We start from the raw sequence: 20671 nt of genomic DNA, 5'->3' as shown, positions 1-20671 counted from the left end.
CTGCTGAGCAACAAGCCTTGTTTGCCCTCTGCAGTCTCTGCTTCCTGAAAAACGTCATGTGGTTGCTTTCTACAACATGCCCAGGGAAGCTTTCAGGGTCCTGGTCTTTGACAGGCTCCTAAGGGCTCTTTGCCACTTAGGTCTTGTAACGCTGAGTTGAACAACCCTGACATAACATTAAAATCTGGACCTTCACCTCTGTAGGCCCTTCTGTGTAAGAACAGGGGTGTAACAGCACTGGTCTGCCTCCCTGGAGTGTGTGAGAGTAAAGTTATTAAAGACAATGAGGTACTGACTGCAGTGATGGTGCTAACACAGAGAAATCCTTCTCTTTGGGTGTTTCTGGTGAGAGAAGGGGGCTGTACTCCCCCACTGAGAGGGCTAGCTCTGGGGGGGTAGTTCAGTAGGCAGAGAGAGAAAGTTGCTGGGAGATTTCCAAAGCAAGGTGCAGTTGACTTCTGACCAGGTTAGCTACCAAATTAGGCTAAGTTGTAATAGCTCTTTCCCTATGTTGGGCCCAGGGCTGGGAGGCACTTACCACGACCGGCTGCAGGAAGGTGATGAAGGTGCAGAAGCGGCCCCGCTCCTCAATGAGGGCCTTGCGCACAGCCTGTTTCTCGGTCTCTTCCAGAAGGAGGTACATGTCATTGACATCTTGGAGGGCATTGTCCAGCTGGGGCTGCAGGTCCCCCTTCCCTGCAAGGGAGATAAGGATAAGGAGATATTGTCCCCTTTCATTCCTAATTCCAGAACCTTCTTCTATAGAACCCGAAGCCTTCAAGTGAGTTTCCCTTAATAAAGCCTGCTTGTTTTCCATACACTGCTGTCTACATGCCTGTGAGGATGACCACCAACCACAGGACAGTGAATGAGGACATGGGGGTATCAGCCAAACACCACAACATTTTACATTAGCAGCCTCAGACAATGAGTCTTATTAGGGTCATGGCTACTGTATTTATAAACAGAAAGAAGTAGAAGGGGGTAGGCCACATACCCTGTGAACTCTGGAAAAACCACTTCCTGCTGAGGAAAGCCCTTTCAGGCAAACCCCATTCATTCCTCCATCATAGGTCCCAGCATGCTGAAGACCCAAACTGAGGGCCCTGTGTGGGAAAAGGCTACAAGACTCTGACTCTAACATTATTTCAGTGGGGGAATTATTGTGGAATAAAAGCCAAAGGCTGGCTTTTGTTCAGGATTCCCCCTCTCCCCTCCCCACCCCAGGGTCCCAGGAGGCAGGACATGGAGAGCATATGGTGGTAGGTTAGCTCATCATGAGCCACCCGCCCAGCATGACATATAAAACAGGCCTCAGTGGAGCTGTATTTTGGACGATGTTCAGAGCTACAGGGCTATGAAGGAGCCCAGGAGATGGGGGCAAACAATGCCTCTCTTTGTGCAACAGGGTTCCAAGACCTCCAACCTCCATGTGCCTCTTCACTGACTCCTTTCTACTTTGGTTTTCACAGCAGCAACAGCTGTGGGAAAGGATTGCAGGAAAGTATCGTTTCAGGCTGTGCCTTTGGAGTCTTCTGCTCCTGCCCAACCACTGAGTGATTTTGATTCAAGATGGACAGAGCCCTGGTCAGCCCAGTTGGGTATTGCACCCAATCCAGTGTCAACCTCCATGAGGCATTCTGGCTCTTTACAGTGGGCAAGGTCAAGACATGGGCTGAAAGGAACAGGTCTTCTCCCTGCTCCTCCCAAGTCCATGGAAGTTTCATACTCACCTGGTAGTAGCTGCCTTTGCCAGACCCAAAACCCACCTGCCCCCCCCCCAAACAAATTTGCCCCAATATTTATAAACACGCATTTAAATTCATCCCTGGGGCAGCTCCACTGAGGCCCATGGAGTTACACTGAGGATGAATTTGGTTCAAGAGGTTACTACTGCCTCTTGTAGCTGGATAAGGGCACAAGCTGGCAGGGTGTGTACAGCTCAGAGGGTTTGAGTGAGTCAGTTTATCAGAGGGAGCTAGAGTGTGACACATGCAATGGGAGCAGAAATTCAAAGGTGTTACCTGAGGGCAGGAACATTACACACACATGTACAGACACAGAAAGCAAAGCAGAGGCCAAGAAGCAAGCGCTTTTAGGTCAGAGGTTTCCACAAAGTCTGCCCAGCTGAGGGGCCACATGGTAGCCTTAATGAAACAGAGCAAATGGCCACTGCTGACATCTTCAGTATGGAAGGGCATCCCATGAGGACTACAAATCCCAGCATGCAATGCTCAAGCTATATCCAAGAAACCTAGGCTGAGCCCTGGATCTAGGGTTCTGCAGTCCACATGGTTGCCCATCGTCACTGTTCAATAAGAAAGGGCTAATGGCACTGCTTTGGGCACCTCTGCCTTAGGCCATAAAGATACAAGCTCCAGTGAATTCCAACAAACCTCCCACCACCACACTCCACATGCAAGAGAAGGCAAAGCCAGACAACCGAGAGGCCTGGTGGGTGACAAGGATGTGGGGGAAAGGGAGGAGAAAGATGGTGACACGATGGATTCCTAGGATGAAACAATCAAGAGGGCAGCCAGGTGGCTTGGCTAGAGATGCCTCACAAGACAGCAGGTGAATGCTGAGATCTCACAGCAACAGAGGGGGCCATCAGCTCTGCTCAGTGGGCAGACACAATGAAAATACCAGGCTCACAGGAGTGACAGACAACAAGTTTGTGATAGTTCAGAATCCAGGCATAGATCCCAGGCTGAATGTCCCATGTGTTCTCTAAAGCGGACCACACCAAACTCTCAGAACCTAAACACGCCTGCTCCAAAGGGTGGGTTCCAGATTCAGAGTGGGGAGGAGGGTTGCCATGGGCTAGCACCTGCTTCCTAGTCATGGGCACACAGGTCTGGTCTGGGCAGTTTGAAATGGGGAGCCCCTTAACAGCAGCCTCGTGCAGAGGGTTGTCTTGGGTGTTTCTGACCCATGGAAATGGCCTGCTTCTTCAGTTGAGAGGGGCTGGAACCGCACTCCACAGTCCTGCTGGGGCAACCACACTGAGGCCAGGTGGTGTCTGAAAGGCTGTTTCTTATTTGTTCCTAAGGGAAACACTTATTCCTTTGACATCAAATACCCAGGTAGGGTGAAGTGGGGCAAGGAGCCCTGGTAACCTTTTTGATGAATAGCAGCTGCTGAAGATGAAGACAGAACTGCAGGAAAAAGGGAGATGTCCTTTAAGCTCCTGACCCCATTTTAAAATGGCTTCCCTATGATCAGTGGGGCAGGAAATGTGCCACTTGCTAAGGCAGAGTGGGGCTTCCTCAGTGAAGGGATCTCAGCATTCACCATGTAGCTTAAGACATGCAAACCCTGCAGGAACATGGGGGGAGAGAGAGAATGGAGGGGAAGGGAGGGCTTGAAATGAAACCCAGGTTGCTAGACTTGTGGGGGCTGGGGTTTGACACTCCATGGGGTGCCCATGTCTTCTGGGTCTCAAATGCACTAGGGGTGTCTGTCTTGATAATGGACTCATCTTAGAGACAGGGAAGGGCCTGCAGACAATATAGTATCAAACACAGTGGCTCCAATTGCTGGGGGTGTGATGTGATCTCCCTATCTCAGAAGGCTGCCTCTCCCCTGCTTATGGATGGGGCATTCCTTTCCTGCTCCCCTGTGGGGTGGGAAGGAGAGGGTTAGAAGCAGTCTTCCCAAGGTCCCCCCAGCCTCAGGTCCCAAAACCTGCCCGCCTGTGATGACCATGGCACTATGGCACTATAATATAGAGGGGACAGAGAACCCATCTAGGAGGGACAAGAGTGGATGAGCACATTGTGAAGCAGCTGCTTCTGCCTTTCTGGAGTGACCCCTACCTCTAAGCCCCAATAGGGCAAAGCTGGTTTGCCTTGGGTTTCCATGACTGCCCCCCCACAAAATGCCTGTGTTGTGGCTCAGCCAGGTGGGCAAGAGCAGGCCATCCTAGCCAGCCTGATACAAGACAGCAACTGTCTGGAACACTGTAAGTCTTAGGGGCTTGTTTCATTTCAAGCTCTGCTGAAGAGGGGAACACAGATAAATACAGCACAGATACTAGTGAAGGGGTGAGAGTGGAGGGTTTGCAGGGAGAGGGCTGGAGGAAGCTGGGTTGACGCTTGACTTACCAAGTAGCTCTACAGGAAGGATGTGGAAGGGAGGAAAGAGAAGAGAGAGGAAGACAGAGAAAAAGAGAGAGAAAAGAGAATGTGTGAAAGACAGGCTGATGTACAGAGAGTCATCACATTAAGACTGGGGGCCTCTGCCCCACCCATCCCACCAGGCCCAGCTGGCAAATCAGCCCCTCCTCCCCACAGACTCTAATTCTCTCTCTGTGCTGCTCCCAGCCTGGGCTTGGACATCACAGTGAGCCCTGTGAATGACAGACCACTCTCCTGCTTGTGGGGCATTTGATCACAGATCTAACTGCTTGCTCCTCCTGTGATGGGTTCTACAGCTCATCAACAGCAGTAATAGTGCCGCCTCTGTGCTCTTCACCCCCTTGCCTGGTAGCAGTCAGGAAGGAGGGATTACCTGCAAGAAGTGGGCTGGGCTCTTTCTGCTTGAAGAGGGAATTTTACAGGCACTTCTTTATCCAATTATTGCTGTTTTGGTCACAAGTCTCAGCTGGGGATTAGCAGCCCATTGTGCCAGACCCATGCACATAACCCGCCAGCAGCTTTGGGACCCTGCACTGAGTTGGGTACTGCTCACCTGACAACATCTTCCCTGCAGGCCCCTGTTAACACCCAGCTGGGGCTACCATGGCATGGGCTTCTCACATCAGTGCCTGTCAATACTACTTCAATCCCCACTCCCAGCACTGATGGTGCCAGTCGTAATTCCCCACTACAGGGTCGGGGGAGGGTCAAAGTTGAGGAGATTCAACTTGAAAACAAAGTTTCCTGTTTCCTGGAGACTGCTCCATGAGATATGTATATCAGTAGCAGAATTCTTCTAACTGGACCCAAAGGACAGAGGGACCCTAAGGTCACAGCTGTCAGGCACCACGAATGTAGCAAGCTTACTCACCCATTGCACCCCCCCAAAAAGATGTGATTCACCATGAGAATTAAAGGCACTAGCCCCTTCCCAATGCTCAGATGTGAAAAACTGGACTGTCTGCTGACCCTCTGCCTTCAAGAAGGCTAGTAACAATAGCATAGCCTTGCCCTTCACTACACCATGATTTAGTGATGCTGCCTAGCTGACCTGTGAGCTATAACAGAAGTTAGCATGCCCACCACTACTGATCCAGCCAGCTCTGAGATAAAGCAGGCTAGCTGCTTAGCAGTGTACACCATAAAATCCCTAGACGGGAAGGAGCCTGGGGGGTGTAGGGAGTGGTCAGACATGAGCAGTATTGTGGCCAAGCTGAAGAATTCTTTGAGCCAACGCTAAGCCCCTACCCTCAACAGATCACTGGGCTGCCTCTGGGCTGAGGGGCCACACTGTGGCCCAGACTCTTTTTCATTAAGGAGCCATCAGTTAATGCCCCATCTCAAAAGCATAATGAACCACCCCACCATTCTCTGCAGGGCTGAGGGGTTCCCAGGGTGTGAAACCAGGCCTGACCGCAGCTCAAGGGGGACAGATCCCCTTCCCCCTCAGAGCATAGCCAGGGCCTGGCAAGGCTCTTACCTTTGCGGGCTTTCTTCTGCAGCTTGAGCGTGTCAGAGGATTTCTTCTTTATCTCATGGCGGGCACGCTTATATTCTGGGGGCACAGGATGAATCATGAAAGATGCCACATCCCCACTCCCCTATGCCATGTTGTACCCCTCCTGCCCCATATCACAGGGTCTAGATTGTCTCTCCTCCCACCCTTCCTCCTTGCTGTGCTCTCCTCAGCCACAAGGCCTCAATGCTACTATGGTATATCCCCTACTACCCCTCCCACTGGGTATGGTAAGCACTCCCTCATCCTTTTCAGAGAGACTGCAAACTCCCTACGCCCAGGACTCAAGACACTTCCTTCATGCTGCTCATGTGCTCATGGCCTTCCCCTCCTAATCTTCCTCTGCTCCCTGAGAAATTGGCACCACTAGCCCCAAGAAACAGCATCTCCCCTCCCCTGGATACAGCTCCACCCAGACTCTTCCCCTTGAGGCTGTCCCTACTTCTGGGGATACCATGTCCCTACTCCTCCTCTCCTTCCCTGGATATAGCATCCCTTTTTGACTGCACATGACATCTCACAATTCAGCAAGTCCCCCAGCCTCAGGGGACAGCACACCCATCCCTCTCCTGGTCTGTACCTTTTGCATGGTCCTTGTCCAGCTGGTTGGCAGTTTTCTTCCAGTCTTCAATCCTGTCCTGCAGAGGGTTAATGAGACTCTCCATCAGGGCACTGGAACAAGGGAGACACAAAGACAGCAGGGGTTAGAGAGATCCCCACATACAGGAAAAGGGGGCAGAGGCAGGAGCAGGCACCAGAAACGGACAAGGGAAAGCACCAGCATCCCAGCCAGGCACTTGGAGTACTGTTGGAAGAGAGCTCACAGTACCAGAATCCCAGCAGGCATGGGTAGATACAACAGTTCCAGAGCACTGACTGGGAACTGCTGAGAACAGCTCTTTGTATGACAAGTGAGAGGCAAAGCTAACACATCCAGAGGAGTGTTCTGGACTGTCATGGACAGAGAGGGTCTCAGATGTTGTGCCTAAAGCCTCTAAGGGGAGACCAGAGAAATCCAAGAGCTGGAAATGGAGGGATAGCGGAGACTGGCATGATATTGCACATAATCGCAACAGTTGGCCTACAGCTGGTTTTGCAATGGCATCCTGTACATTTGCTAAGTTCTTGCTAGCCCAATTGTGCAGCTCAGGGTGGAATTTCACCCTGGCAGCAGACAGATGGACTCCACCTGTTGGAAGCTCTCTTTTGCTGTGTAGGCACAGGGAGGGCTCATCCCATTGCATGTGTCTGGGACCATCTGACAGAAGGAGAACAGCCTCCATCTGTTTCACTGAGACATTAAGGCCAAGATTTTCAAACCCGAGGGCCTAGCGCTTGGCCCGTTTCTATTTTTAGGCACCGAGTCACTGCTTTGCACTTCGAATGCATGGAACACTCTGCCTGCTGAACAAGGACTTCATTGAGTGCTCTTCATGTCGCTGGGTCAGACCCCCAGGGAGGACCCCAATCCCCAGCTCTCTGGATGCCCATCACAGTGTGAAGTGACTTAATGTCACCTCCTTCATCCTTGGGGAAGGCATGGCTGAGGCTGGCAAACTTGCGTCCCTTGGGCCCATTGGACTTACTTGGTGAATTGCCTCAGTTTGGCCTCAATGCTGCGGTGCCGCATGCACATGCGGGTCAGCGCGGAGCCAATGTCCCTTGTGGCCCCTGGAGGGAGACAAAATCCTTGTTATGGCAAAGTGCCACACCCTGAGAGCCTCTTCACTGAACTGGAATGCCAGCCCCTTCACTTGGGCACTAGCCCCTCCCCATCTGTGCAAAGCAAAAGCTACGTACTAAGGGCAAAGTGCTATGACCACAATCCATTCCTGTTGGGATCCGCTAATCCAATACAGGATTTACCTGAGGCTGCACCAAGCGAGGCACATTCAAAGCCAAGTAAGTCAGAATCAGCTGGGAATCAAGCTGGGGAGCATTAAACACCCAGAGCTGGATTTCTGTGAGCATTTGACATGGAAGAGATGACTATTTCTGTGCCCAAGTGAGAACATGCTGGGTGCACCCCCTGCTTTGCTGCATCTACGTATAGTATCACGTGTAAAGTAATAACAATGCAGCAGGGAGATGTAGGCCTTGTGGGGTTTGTAAGGACTGAAGCTATGGATCAAGCCTGTTGTCAGGGCTTGGAACCCCCGATTCCAAAATCCAGCCTGTTTTCCTGGTATCCTCAAATGGAAATGATCCTGAGATCTGCAGCAGAGGATACTATGACATTGAGGGGCCAGGGAGCAGAGGGCTCAGCAGGCCAGAGAGGCATCCCATCTGCTGAGCATTCACTTCTCTCTGTTATAAGCTGGTCATTATAAACCTTCTCATTTAGTCAAGCACGGCTGATCGTACCTGAAGCCAAATCACTGACTCTGAGGGAACTAAGAATCCCCCAGAGCTCTCAAAACCCCTAGAGAGTTGAAAGCTAAATGCATCCCTACGACAACCCCACCAAGGTCACTGGTGTCACAGAGACAGATGGTTTTACCCCAAGGATGGATTTAACCCAGACAGTCTACTTTACTAGCCAAGTTCGAACTGCTATGCTTCAGGCTGCTTTTTCTCAGCTTTTCTTCACCAGGGAGTACTGCTCACCACTGGCCACCAGAGGACAGCCTGAAGCCAAGAATAGTTAGAGGGGGGCTGATCCTTGGTCAACATCCCCAATTCCAGGCAGAGAGAGACCGTGAGAACAGGAGTGAGGGGGAAGAAGACCAATATGCCACACAGGCTGATTGGCAGAGACTGATGGGGAAAGGAAGACTGCCTTAGGAATCCCCCCTGGGCCATGCAGGTTACAAAATGCCTGGACGCAGGAGTAGGGGTGGATGTTGTATACTTAGACTTCAGGAAGGCCTTCGATACGGTATCCCACCCCATACTGGTGAACAAGTTAAGAGGCTGTGACTTGGATGACTACACAGTCTGGTGGGTGACGAATTGGCTAGAGGGTCGCACCCAGAGGGTCATAGTGGATGGGTCGGTTTCGACCTGGAAGGGTGTGGGCAGTGGAGTCCCGCAGGGCTCAGTCCTTGGACCGATGCTCTTCAATGTCTTCATCAGCGACTTGGACGATGGAGTGAAGTGTACTCTGTCCAAGTTTGCAAATGACACAAAACTGTGGGGAGAAGTGGACACGCTGGAGGGCAGGGAACAGCTATAAGCAGACTTGGACAGGTTGGACAAATGGGCAGAAAACAACAGAATGCAATTCAATAAGGGGAAGTGCAAAGTGCTGCACCTAGGGAGGAAAAATGTCCAGCACACCTTCTGCCTAGGAAATGACCTGCTTGGTGGCACGGAAGTGGAAAGGGATCTTAGATTCCTAGTGGACTCCAAGATGAACAAGAGTTGGCAGTGTGACGAAGCCATCAGAAAAGCTAATGGCACTTTATCGTGCATCAGCAGATGCATGACGAATAGATCCAAGGAGGTGATACTTCCCCTCTATCGGGCGCTGATCAGACCGCAGTTGGAGTACTGCATGAAATTCTGGGCACCGCACTTCAAGAGGGATGTGGATAACCTGGAGAGGGTCTAGAGAAGGGCCACTCGTATGATTAAGGGCTTGCAGGCCAAGCCCTATGAGGAGAGACTAGAGAACCTGGACCTTTTTAGCCTCCGCAAGAGGAGGTTGAGAGGTGACCTTGTGGCTGCCTATAAGTTCATCACGGTGGCACAGAAGGGAATTGGTGAGGCTTTACTCACCAAGGCGCCCCCGGGGGTTACAAGAAATAATGGCCACAAGCTAGCAGAGAGCAGATTTAGATTGGACATTAGGAAGAACTTCTTCACAGTTCGAGTGGCCAAGGTCTGGAATGGGCTCCCAAGGGAGGTGGTGGTCTCCCCTACCCTGGGGGTCTTTAAGAGGAGGTTAGATGAGTATCTAGCTGGGGTCATCTAGACCCAGCACTCTTTCCTGCTTATGCAGGGGGTCGGATTCGATGATCTATTGAGGTCCCTTCCGACCCTAACATCTATGAATCTATGAATCTGTTGCTTAGAGGCTAAGACAATAGGACCTGGGAAGCACATTTATGCCAGCTGCCCACAACCTTCAGACTCCATCCATAGCCACGCACTACCCCTGAGCTCAATCTTGTTCCAAAATTCAGCTTCAAAGGGGAACTGGAAGCAAAGTAGGGCACAACCCATCTTTCTGCCCCGCTCAGGATGAGAATTTGCCCTGTGCTATATTTCTCCTTTTTCCCCTTCACTGTATCAGCCTGGCCCTCAGGGGTCTCCTCCCATCAGCATCTTCCCTCACACCTTCCCTCCTCCTGCTCCTCTGCATCATACATAGTTCTGTTCTCACCCTTTTTAAACCCTTCTTCCAATCAGTGCCAGCCTGCAACCTCATGGACCCTTCAGCTCTTCAAGGACTCTGCTCCTTCTGTCCATCATTCTGGCCTACAAGCCTAGGCCCTGAGACTTCACTGTCAGCACTGTGCTGTACTAACTCAGAACGCATAGCTGAAGCAAGGAACAGATACAGATCCTTACGCTCCCACAGCTCCCTTCACTGGACCACTGTAGTGTCAGCTGAAGAATTCTCATCCCACCTAGTAGTAGACAGCATCAGCCCAACTCCTCTGCCACACACCACATCTTGGTAGCATATTATAGTCTTCAACCCTCCAACAGTGTGTCCATAACACTTTCCCTGCTCCTGCCCTACACTACAAGCTCTTCAAGCTGTGGGCCTGTTCATAAGGTGCTGTGTCCACTCATTACGCTGAATAATAATCCTGCCAGCCTAACACATGATCTCCTCTAACTCTCCATTCCCAGAGCTGCCCACCTTTCCCCAGGGAGTGCACCTGGAACAACAAGCTAACATGTGCCAAGGCCATTTGGGTGCAAGGGCTAATCAGTATAACCCTTTTGTCTTGGAAGTGCTTTTTGCCCATCAGTTGCTTGGGACCAGTGATTCAGCTGTCACATTTCTGCAGGCAGGGAGAGCTGTATGTGTGTGTGTGTACTGAAGGAGAGGGGACATCTTGTCAAGCTGCAGCACGAGGTTTGAGAATGAGATGCAATATATGGATCTAGCAAAGGACTGGGAAAAACTCAGAGAGAGAATACGGGGGAGAAAGGGTGGGGTGGAAGGGAGGTAACCTCCTGGATGCAAAACTCACAGGCTGTTTAGATCCCTGGAAGAGACAATTTAGGTGTGGGTGGGATTTCTCTGGCTTATCCTTTTACTCATAACTCATGGCTCAAGGCTGGTTCTGTTACTCTGCAGCTCTGAGCTGCAGATGGCAAATGCAAATCCCTCACATGTCTGGGGAGAGTCCTGATGCTTCCTCTCCCACAACAGGCATCTACCACTTGAACCTAGAGAGAGCGCCTCTTGGCTGCAGTACTAATAGGTCCCATATGTTCCCTGTGACTCAGATACAAGGACAGAATCACTCCTGTTTGCAGACTGGGGTATGTTATTCATTTGCATTACGACAGCAGCTGGGGCCTCATTGGGCCAGGCACCATGCACACATTATAAGGCAGATTCTTTGCCCTAACAGGCTCACCATCCAAACAGGTGGGGTGGGTGTAGGGGAAATGCCTCCTGTCTTTTGGTATTTCCTAGTAGCCTCTTAAAAGCAGGCAAAGCTTGCTCAGATTCTCCACTGGGTCTTATGGGGGGTGGAGGTTGGGGGGAGGAACAGTATGTCTCCTCATTGCCACCTTTGGGCAATGGCTCTGTGTGTGTGTGTGTGTGTGTGTGTGTGTTTGCTCACACATTGGGAACCCTGAGACCCAGGAAGAGGAGTTGGTAAGAGGAAAAAGATAATGCTTCCTAGTTAGGGCTGGGTCCCTCATGTCCTCTGTGAACTGGATATGGAGTAAGACCTATAACCCACGTGGGTAGTGGGTTACCACATGCAAACTTCTGTTCCTGAAGACCCCACCAGCCCAATCAGCACAAGCAAGGCCATGGTTACTGTTGGGGTGCAGAAGATCCCTGCTGAAGTCAACAGTGAATGTTTGCATTTAAATGTAGGACAGGTGTGAAAAAGTCTAGCACAACTTACTATTTCCCCAAAGGGGCCTTTGAAAAACAAGGCATGGGTGTTCTGCAGTGTGACATGGGCTGTTGTTCTACCTGTGGAGGGATGAAGCACTAGGTGTGGCTGGTGCTTAGATGAGGAATCCTTGGGGAATACTTCAGTGCTGCCCAAAGGGAATTTGGTGAATCCCTAGGTGAAGCTGGGACTTTTACAATCGCTGTCCCCACAGAACAGATGGAGCTATCTGAGGACGTGTAACTCTGTAATCATACACATTCATTAAAAATCCCTTTGTGCTGTTTTTAAGGGATGGGTGTCTATCCAACTGTGCTGGCTACACTAGAGCTGGGATAACTACATTTTGCCTGACATGAACCCAGTGCAGACACAGCCTACCTCACAAAATTGTTGTGCAATGCTTTCTGTTAAATGGCTGTCATGTTCCACCCCAGAAACAGCTGCATTCAGTACTTGATTTAATATCGGTAACTCCTCTCAGTGGGAGCACAGTAATTATGGAAAAGGTACTATTTATTTATCCTGTCCATCTCCTCCAGGTGAAAGATAGAGCCCCTCTTACCATCTATAGTTTATCAAGTTGTTTATGACAGCAACTCCCTGAGCTTCACAGAATGTTGTCTAGTGCCTGCCAACTTCTCCTTATTTTCAGCTCTGCATGCATTAAGTGCTCCCCTAAAGCTCCTTTTCCAGGTACATGATTGCTAGGGTTCCCACAAGATCACAGGGGATTATGAAATAGACCCATATCGATGAGGAGGAACACTTGTTTAGCAACCCACCATTTGGGATGACATGGGAGAAACGATTGGTATGCAGGATAACAAATGGAAGGAGAGTTGTCTACAGACAGCCTCTCCACTAGGACATGGCCCACACCTGCTATGGACTTGTTTCTACAAGGGGGGAACGTGCCATTTTAGAAGCACATTAATAGATGCCCTTGGGTTAGCACATGAATGGCACGTGCCCCCAGCAGCTGGGGGGGCACAGCTGTGCCAGTGGCAGCAGGAGCCCAGTGGTGTGGAGCTCCCACAGATGCCACCAGCGCTGTTGGCAGTGGGGGGTGGGGGAGTGGCAAGCACTGACAGGCACCGCCGGCAGCCTCGGCAGTGGCTAGGGGCAATCAGGGACTGCAGCAGATGCTGCCGGCACGGGGTGGCAAGCGGCGACCGCCTGCAGGCACCGCCAACAATGTTGGAGGCACCTTTTTGCAGGGGTGCACCGCCACGTGTAGGGGGTGCACATGTACCTGTGTGCACCCCCTACACATCGCCTCTGGGTTAGCATGTTGTTGAGCAGGACTTTGCCCAAGGCATACATGGACAAACCTGCTAAAAAACTGCTGGCTAGCAGTGGTTAATCCCACCAAGAGTTAGGCAAGACCAACAGGGCAGCATGAGCAGCTTAGCATCTTTCAGGGGCAAGCCACTCGAGAGACAGAGACCATCCATGGAGCAACCTCAGGTCATGAACTTGATCCATGAATCACATGGGAGAAATTGAGCAAATGCTCTTTTCCCACCTCCCCAGAGGGGGCTGTGGGATGTGGGCACAGCAGGGTCCCATTAGCTAGGTCTGACTGGAGGATCTCTCTGGTCATAAACTTCCTCAACTGGTCAGGGAAACTCCAGCTGCTGCTGTTGGCCGTTTCCTATTGTGTCAGCATTTTGAAGAATTCACTGTTGGTAAGTGATGGGCCCCACGCTGGCAGTAGCACGATTTGCCCATATTGGCAAGGGTCTGTTTGCAGTTCAGAGCTGCTGGAGAAGGGGGGGAGGACGGGGAGACAGGAGCTCTGATTGACTCTGCTGGGCCTTGAGGGCCGCTGGTTTGGCTCAGGGAAATGGCCACAGTCACCACAAGGGCTTGTTTGTTTGCTTTAAAAATGCAACTAGAAGCCTCATCCCAGCAGACGGGGAGTAGATGCAGGATGCCAGGGTGGCAGACCCCGGGTCCATTTCTGGGAAAGAAAGGGCTGCAGGGAGTGCAAGAAGGAGGGGGCAGGGACAGGGAATGGGAGTGAAAGGCAGGGAGAAGGCAGAAGAGTAGCAGGAAGGGAGCACAGGAAATAGAGGGAGTCGTCCTGGGTTCGCTACCCGTCTTTGACACCTTGCCACAGTGTCTCAGTCTCTACATCTGCCTCATGAGGTCAACAGTCACAATTTCACAGGGGCCCAAGAAGGCAACATTACCCCATTAGACCCCCTGTAGAGAGCAAAGTGTAATTTCCCCACCTTCCACATCTGTTGGCTCCTGCCCTCCCTGCCACTGGATGAGACCCATTTCTACCCTGAGAACCTAAGGCGACACCCCTCCCTCCATGGGTCGCTCTGCCCCTTTCCTTTTGCTGAGGTGGTCAGCCGGTCGCCACTGTCCCTGCAGGCCCTGGCCCCAGCAGCACCTGCTGTGCAGCTGCACTGAGGGGGAAGGCTGGGTTAACTCATTTCCTTGTGAGCTCATCGAGACAGGCGGCCGCCTCAGCTCCAAAGCCATTTAGAGAAAGAATTCATTTCCGCTGGTTCTCCCCTCCCCACCTCCCTGAGCTGACCAAGAGCATTTCCTCTCCCAGCTGCTCATAACTGAGCTTCTCTCATGTTAACCCCCACAGCTCCCTCTTGCCTACGCTATCCCATCTCTCTGTGCAAGGACATAAGGAAGGGAGCTATCCCAGAATCCCATTTGTCCCATGTCAGACTAGGGGAGAACTATCTCCAAATTCTCTCAGTTCCACATCGCTTGAAAGAGGCCTAGAGTTCCCCCCAGTTCACACCAGGTGGGACGAGGCCCCGAATTCTCCCTGCTCTATTCTGGGCAGGGCTGAGCCATCCCAGAGTTCACTCCATCCCAGCAAAGGAGGGAGAAGTATCCCTCAGAGTCCCTTGTCTCACTCTTCCTGGATCATTTCCCCCAGTTTCCCTGTCGCTCCATCTCTTCTGTAGTTGAGGTTCATGCCTGGCATGCTGAAGGTCCCATGCCAGCTCCCACCACCAGCCCAAACAGAAGTCTGTACCACTCCCCAGTCTGGTTAGTGCAGCACTGCTAAGAGGTAGAGCACATTAGCATGGGCATAGTTGCCATGTGAATGTGGTGATAGAGCCTGAGAATACCAAATGCAGGCCAAAAGTCCCATTTCAGCAATGGAGTCCCTGAGAAATGCTCTGAAATTCAGGAGCATCCTGTAAAACTCAAAACAGTTGGTTGCACTACCCAGAGAGGTTGCAACAGGGAAGGAGCCTGAGTGGAGGGGAGGGTGCACAGGCCTATAAAAGCTCCTTAGCCAGTGGGGATAGGGATCCAAAGGGGTGTGTGGGTGCCAGAGCCAGGCATCCCTATAGCAGATGCTGCTGTGGAGAGTCTGGGTAATTCAAAGCCATAGAGCTGCTCAGAGGCAGCTCACAGAAAGCTGCTAACCACAAAGAGCAGCCCCAAATAAAGACATAATAATGGCTTAAACCTGGTTTCACTCCCCCTACTCTGGGCTGGGCCTGCTGGAAGGGTAGCATGGATCTTAGCCTCTGGGTTTAAATTGTGCACATGCTAAAACAGCAGAGTGTAAACAGTGCCTTCCAGAAGCTGGGAGCCAGCATCCCCCAGGACCCACACTTAGCAGGACAATTGTTCTTGGAAAACATTTTAAATGTTGCTACATTGTGCACAGATCACACCAATATGTGCCCAGGTGGGCTCCACTTTGACAGCAGGAAGCTAGAGACCTAAGGACTCTTATTCCCCTACCTCACAGCTGTACCAGAAAAATGAAGCAGCCTAGTTTGGGAAGATGACAGAGTGCTAATTTGCTCTCAGATCCTCTGTCCAGTACATTGTGTTTTGGCTTCAGCAGCCCAGCACCCATTCAAAAATCGTAGATCAGGCCTCACAATTTATGAGATCAGGTTAGCAATTATGAGATTCTAAAATATAGTTGGCTTCATTTAAAGGCTTCATTAAAAGGCAAATGCCTTTTAAATGAAAGGTGAGCGCCTCCCCTAATGACATAAAACCAGAAGCAGAGGCTTTAAAGGAAAAAAGACACCAAACACTATGAATGTCATAACAAAAATGACTGGAGATGACTGATGTGGTGCTCCCAAGAAATTCTAATGACTAAAAGTGACCACTGTTCGGACAAGGATCCTTTGAAGTGGAAGATTTGAAGAAATAATGCAGCCGACACCCTCTCCCCAACAAGAAAAGACACTGCTTGGTTGTAAGTCCTGATGGCAGCAGACTGTCCTGTGCTGTATTTTTCCTCAAGTGCCCCCAGTTACTCTGGCTTCCTCAGAACCCAGCTTAATAAGAATTACTGAAGGTCTTCTCTGACTCAAGAGATGCTCTCTGGCTTTGCAATGCAGCATGTGGAACAAGAGCTGTCAGGAAGTGAAGTACAGTCACAGAGATTATTCCATATGCAAGGAAATAAGCTCCAAAAGGTCTGTCCTGAATGGCTGCCTGCCTGAGTATGAGCAGCTGCAAACCTTTAGCTGAGCTGAATAGCTTGAAACTGTCTTTTTATGTTTAAAAATAACCACAGTTTATTTCTAGGGTGACCACGGAAAGCAAAACCTTTTTTTGCCTTATATGGTGGGTGGAAAGCTGTGAGGGGCTGGCTTTCATGGGGGTCAGGGAGGTGAGCAGAATTTGTGGTAGCAGATCAGGAGTGGAGGCTAAACAAAAAAGCTGCTCACTCCACCCTCTATTTTCTCTTCTTTTTGTCCTCCCCCCACAGCCCATCTCCTCCTCATTTTCAGAAAACCACACTCAGCTTTGGTCCTGCATACACTGACACACATGGGTAACGTGCTTTCAGTGGGACTTGGCATGTGTAAGTCACTTGTACCCGTAAGCCTACAGGAACATCAGTGCCTGCAGGATCAGCTCTTCATGCTTTCATTGCATTTTATTGGATCTTCCCTGTGCCCCACTTGGGGCCTTGCTGTGATGTAGTGTGCAGGGGAAGATGGGAAAATACTAGCCTCCAGTTTGGCTGAGCAACCACCTGAGCAGTCCTCACTGCAGACCTTAAGATGGCAGCCAAGTCCAGAGCCTTGGACTCTCCCTGGATGTGATGCTGTGGTGTGCAGAAGGCCTGGCTCAAGATAGTTGCCCACTAGGGCTGTGCAAAGCTTCAGTTCGCAATTCAATTTGGAGAAGATTTGGCCCAATTCAGAGGCTGAATCTCCGAATCAAATCGCTCAAAGCTTTAAACTTTCCGAATCAATTTGGAGCTTCTGAATCGATTTGGAAAAGATTTGGCAATTTGGAAGGCAGTCTTTGAGGGGAAACAGAAACTTAGAAGAAGGAAGGGGAGCAGGGGGAAGGGGAAGCAGGGGGGGAAGGACTGACATCTCTAGCTGGCCAGTGAGTCTGATTTCTCCCTGAGTCCTCTTCCAATCACAGTGTCTGGGGGAGGGACACAGAAACAGCACAAAAGGCTTTCTGTGCCTTTTGTGAGCTTGTTCTGAGCAACAGTGTCAGAAAGGTACTGGACTGGCTTGGCTTCCTAGTCAGTTGCCTGCTCCTTTTTGTTCTTAGAAAGGACTGGATAGGATATAGTTTAGCTTAGCTTAGTTTAGCTTAGAATCTCTCTACTTTACTTATCCAATTCATTTCTTTCAGTTTGTATTTGTTCTTTTTTTTCCGCAATACTTTTAAAAAAGAAAGCTCAGTATTTTCCATGGCAGTGTGATCCATCACTGTGCAGGGAAGCACACATTACACACACATCATAGAATAAATCAGATATTCATAGAAGAAGAGATTCAGATTATATATAGTTATTAGTTATTAATATTATTATAGTTAGTTTATATACAGACTAAAGACAACACAGAAGAAGTCAGATAGAGATTCAGATTCAGATTAACACACACAACACAGAACTCAAGAGTCTTAGAAGAAGAAGTCAGTCACACATCACAGAAGAACAACACACACCATACAGTTATTCATAATCAATAATCATCAGTAAACTGCAGTCCTCTACACACAACACAAAGCAAGCAAATCACACAACCCAGAAGGAGTCAGATACACACACACCTTTTGCAGCACAGGAAAGATTAATATGAAGCCTGCTGGAAAGGCAGGTGCCAGGTCTTCTGGCAGAGGAGGGAGCGGGGATAGAGGGGATAGGGGGAGAGTTAGAGCTGCAAGGTCCCCACTCCCCCCACCCAAACATAGATGCATCCTCTTCCTGAGCAGCCACAAGGCTTCTGCTGCCAGTGGAAACAAGCAGGTTTCATAGATTTCATAGATTTCATAGACATTAGGGCTGGAAGGGACCTCGGAAGATCATCGAGTCCAGCCCCCCACCCAAAGGGCAGGAAGTCAGCTGGGGTCATAGGATCCCAGCAAGATAAGCATCCAGTTTCATCTTGAAGGTGTTCAATAAAGGCGCTTGAACCACCTCCGGTGGCAGGCTGTTCCAGACCTTGGGGGCTTGGACAGTAAAGAAATTCTTCCTTATGTCCAGCCTGAAACGGTCTTGTAGTAGTTGATGACCATTCGACCTCGTCATCCTTTGGGGCGCTCTGGTGAACAAACGTTCCCCCAGATACTGGTGGTCACCCCTGATAAACTTGTAGGTGGCCATCAGATCACCCCTGAGCCTGCGCTTTTCCAGGCTAAAGAGCCCCAGGGCTCTCAGCCTGTCATCGTAGGGTCTGCTTTCCTGACCTCTGATCATGCGCGTGGCTCTTCTCTGGACTCTCTCCAGCTTCTCCACATCCTTTTTGAATTGTGGAGCCCAAAACTGGATGCAGTACTCCAGCTGCGGCCTCACTAAGGCCGAGTACAAGGGGAGAATGACATCCCGGGATTTGCTTGAGAAGCATCTATGGATGCAAGCCAGTGTTTTGGTCGCTTTACTAGCCGGAGCAGCGCATTGCAGGCTCACGTTCATCTTGTGGTCAACGATGACCCCCAAGTCTCTTTCTTCCATAGTGCTAGCCAACATAGCACTGCCGAGCCTATAAGGATGCTGAGGGTTTTTTTCCCAAGGTGGAGAACCTTGCATTTATCGGCATTGAACACCATCAGATTCTCGTCCGCCCACTTGCTGAGCCTGTCCAGGTCAGCCTGGATCATCCGCCTGTCTTCTGGTGTGGATGCTTTGCCCCAAAGTTTGGTGTGATCTGCGAACTTGGCCAGTCCGCTTCTGACTCCAGTGTCCACATCATTAATGAAGATGTTGAACAGTATGGGTCCAAGGACAGAGCCCTGGGGGACCCCACTGGTCACAGGACACCATGATGAGTGACTTCCATCAATTACTACCCTCTGGGTCCGACCCCGGAGCCAATTTTCCAGCCAGTGGATCGTGGAGGACCCAAGGCGACAATTGGCCAGTTTCTCCAAGAGACGATCATGGGACACCAGATCGAAGGCTTTTTTGAAGTCAAGATATATGACATCAATCTCATCTCCCTTGTCCAGGTGATAGGTCACCTGGTCGTAGAAGGAAATGAGATTGGTCAAGCAAGACCTACCCGCAACAAACCCGTGCTGGCTATCCCTTAAGATGTTGGCGTCGGCCAGTTCATTAAGGATGGCCTCCTTAATAAACTTTTCTAAGATCTTCCCTGGGATAGAAGTCAGGCTGATGGGCCTATAGTTAGCCGGATCCACTTTCCTCCCTTTCTTGAAGATAGGCACCACATTGGCCTTCTTCCAGTCTTCGGGCACTACACCAGAGCGCCAAGAGTTTTCAAAGATCCGCGCTAGAGGCTGGGCTATGATGCTCGCCAGCTCCTTGAGTACCCTGGGGTGAAGATTGTCAGGGCCGGCTGACTTGAAGGTATCCAGCTTCTCAAGATGTTCCTTCACGAAGTCAGCATTAATGGAGGGCAGGGGATCACCCTCACCCGGACTTCCCAGCCCTGTAGCGGGCATGGGCGTCCCATGGGGCTGATGAAAGACTGACGCAAAGTACCTATTTAATAGGTTGGCTTTTTCCTGGGCGTCAGTTGTCAGTTGCCCCATCTGGTTCAGCAGGGGTCCAACGTTGCCCCTGCTTTTCCTCCGGCTCCCCACATATCTGAAAAAGGACTTTTTATTGTCCTTGATGCTCAAAGCTAGCTGGAGTTCAGTTGCAGCCTTGGCTTTCCTGGTCAGCTCCCTACAGGACCGGACCAGTGCAGAATAATCCTCCTTGGAGGTGACTCCCATCCTCCATCCTTTGTAGGCCTTTCTTTTTAGCCTCAGGAGGTCTGCTAGGTCCCTGGAGAGCCAGGGGTGCTGCTGTGCCCTCTTGCTGTCTTTCCTCCGAGATGGAATAGACTTAGTTTGTGCATTGAGGATCGCTCCCTTGAGGAGCAACCACTCTTCTTGAACTCCCCTCTCCCTGGGGTCATGGTCCCTTAGGGCCTCACTGACAAGCCTCCTGAGCTGTCAAAGTCAGCTTTCCTGAAGTCAAGGACTTCCGTGTTGCTGACTGACTTGCCAGCTTTTCGGCGGATGGTGAAGGTGATCAGCTCGTGGTCGCTGTCACCCAGCTTCCCATCGATCACTAGGTTGCCGACTAGGTCATCCCCAGTAGCCAGTACCAGGTTGAGCAGCGCTTTGCCTCTCGTTAGCCCATAGACTTCTTGAGTCAGGTAGAGGTCATCCACGCATGAGAGGAAGCTCTGCGACCGCTCAGATTTTGCTGAGCGATCCTCCCACGAGATGTCTGGGTAATTGAAGTCACCCATGACAACCATGGTCCTGGAGCAAGCTGCCTTAGCCAGTTCCTGGGCAAACTCCTGGTCAAGCTCAGGACTTTGGGTGGGAGGTCTGTAACAGACTCCCACCATTGTGTCCCCTGTGCCGTGTTCCCCACGGATTTTAACCCAGAGGGTCTCCAGCCGTCCACCCTGGTCGCCAATATCGGCTTGCAGGGACGCGTAGCTTTCCTTAACATAGAGAGCCACACCCCCGCCCCTTTTCTCTACATGATCCCTCCTGTACAGGGTATAGCCATCTATCCCCGTGGT

General features: G+C 50.8%; 1 protein-coding gene across 5 annotated transcripts in view; it reads right to left on the bottom strand.

Moving 5' to 3' along the window:
• MTSS2 (MTSS I-BAR domain containing 2) overlaps positions 1–20671 on the bottom strand; it is a 117103-nt gene that overhangs the window by 24428 nt on the left and 72004 nt on the right. For all 5 annotated transcript variants that reach the window (XM_019497287.2, XM_019497288.2, XM_019497290.2 and 2 more), the window contains exons 4-7: positions 7242–7326; positions 6236–6327; positions 5620–5694; positions 539–696 (exon numbers count right to left, since the gene is read on the bottom strand). In XM_019497287.2, the coding sequence (XP_019352832.1) occupies positions 539–696; positions 5620–5694; positions 6236–6327; positions 7242–7326 (410 nt within the window). The remainder of the gene's footprint in view (positions 1–538; positions 697–5619; positions 5695–6235; positions 6328–7241; positions 7327–20671) is intronic.

Source organism: Alligator mississippiensis, chromosome 10 (assembly GCF_030867095.1).
Source record: "Alligator mississippiensis isolate rAllMis1 chromosome 10, rAllMis1, whole genome shotgun sequence".
Taxonomy (NCBI): Eukaryota; Metazoa; Chordata; order Crocodylia; family Alligatoridae; genus Alligator; species Alligator mississippiensis.
The sequence above is the reverse complement of the archived record's forward strand: the minus strand, read 5'-3'. Positions and strand labels throughout refer to the sequence as shown.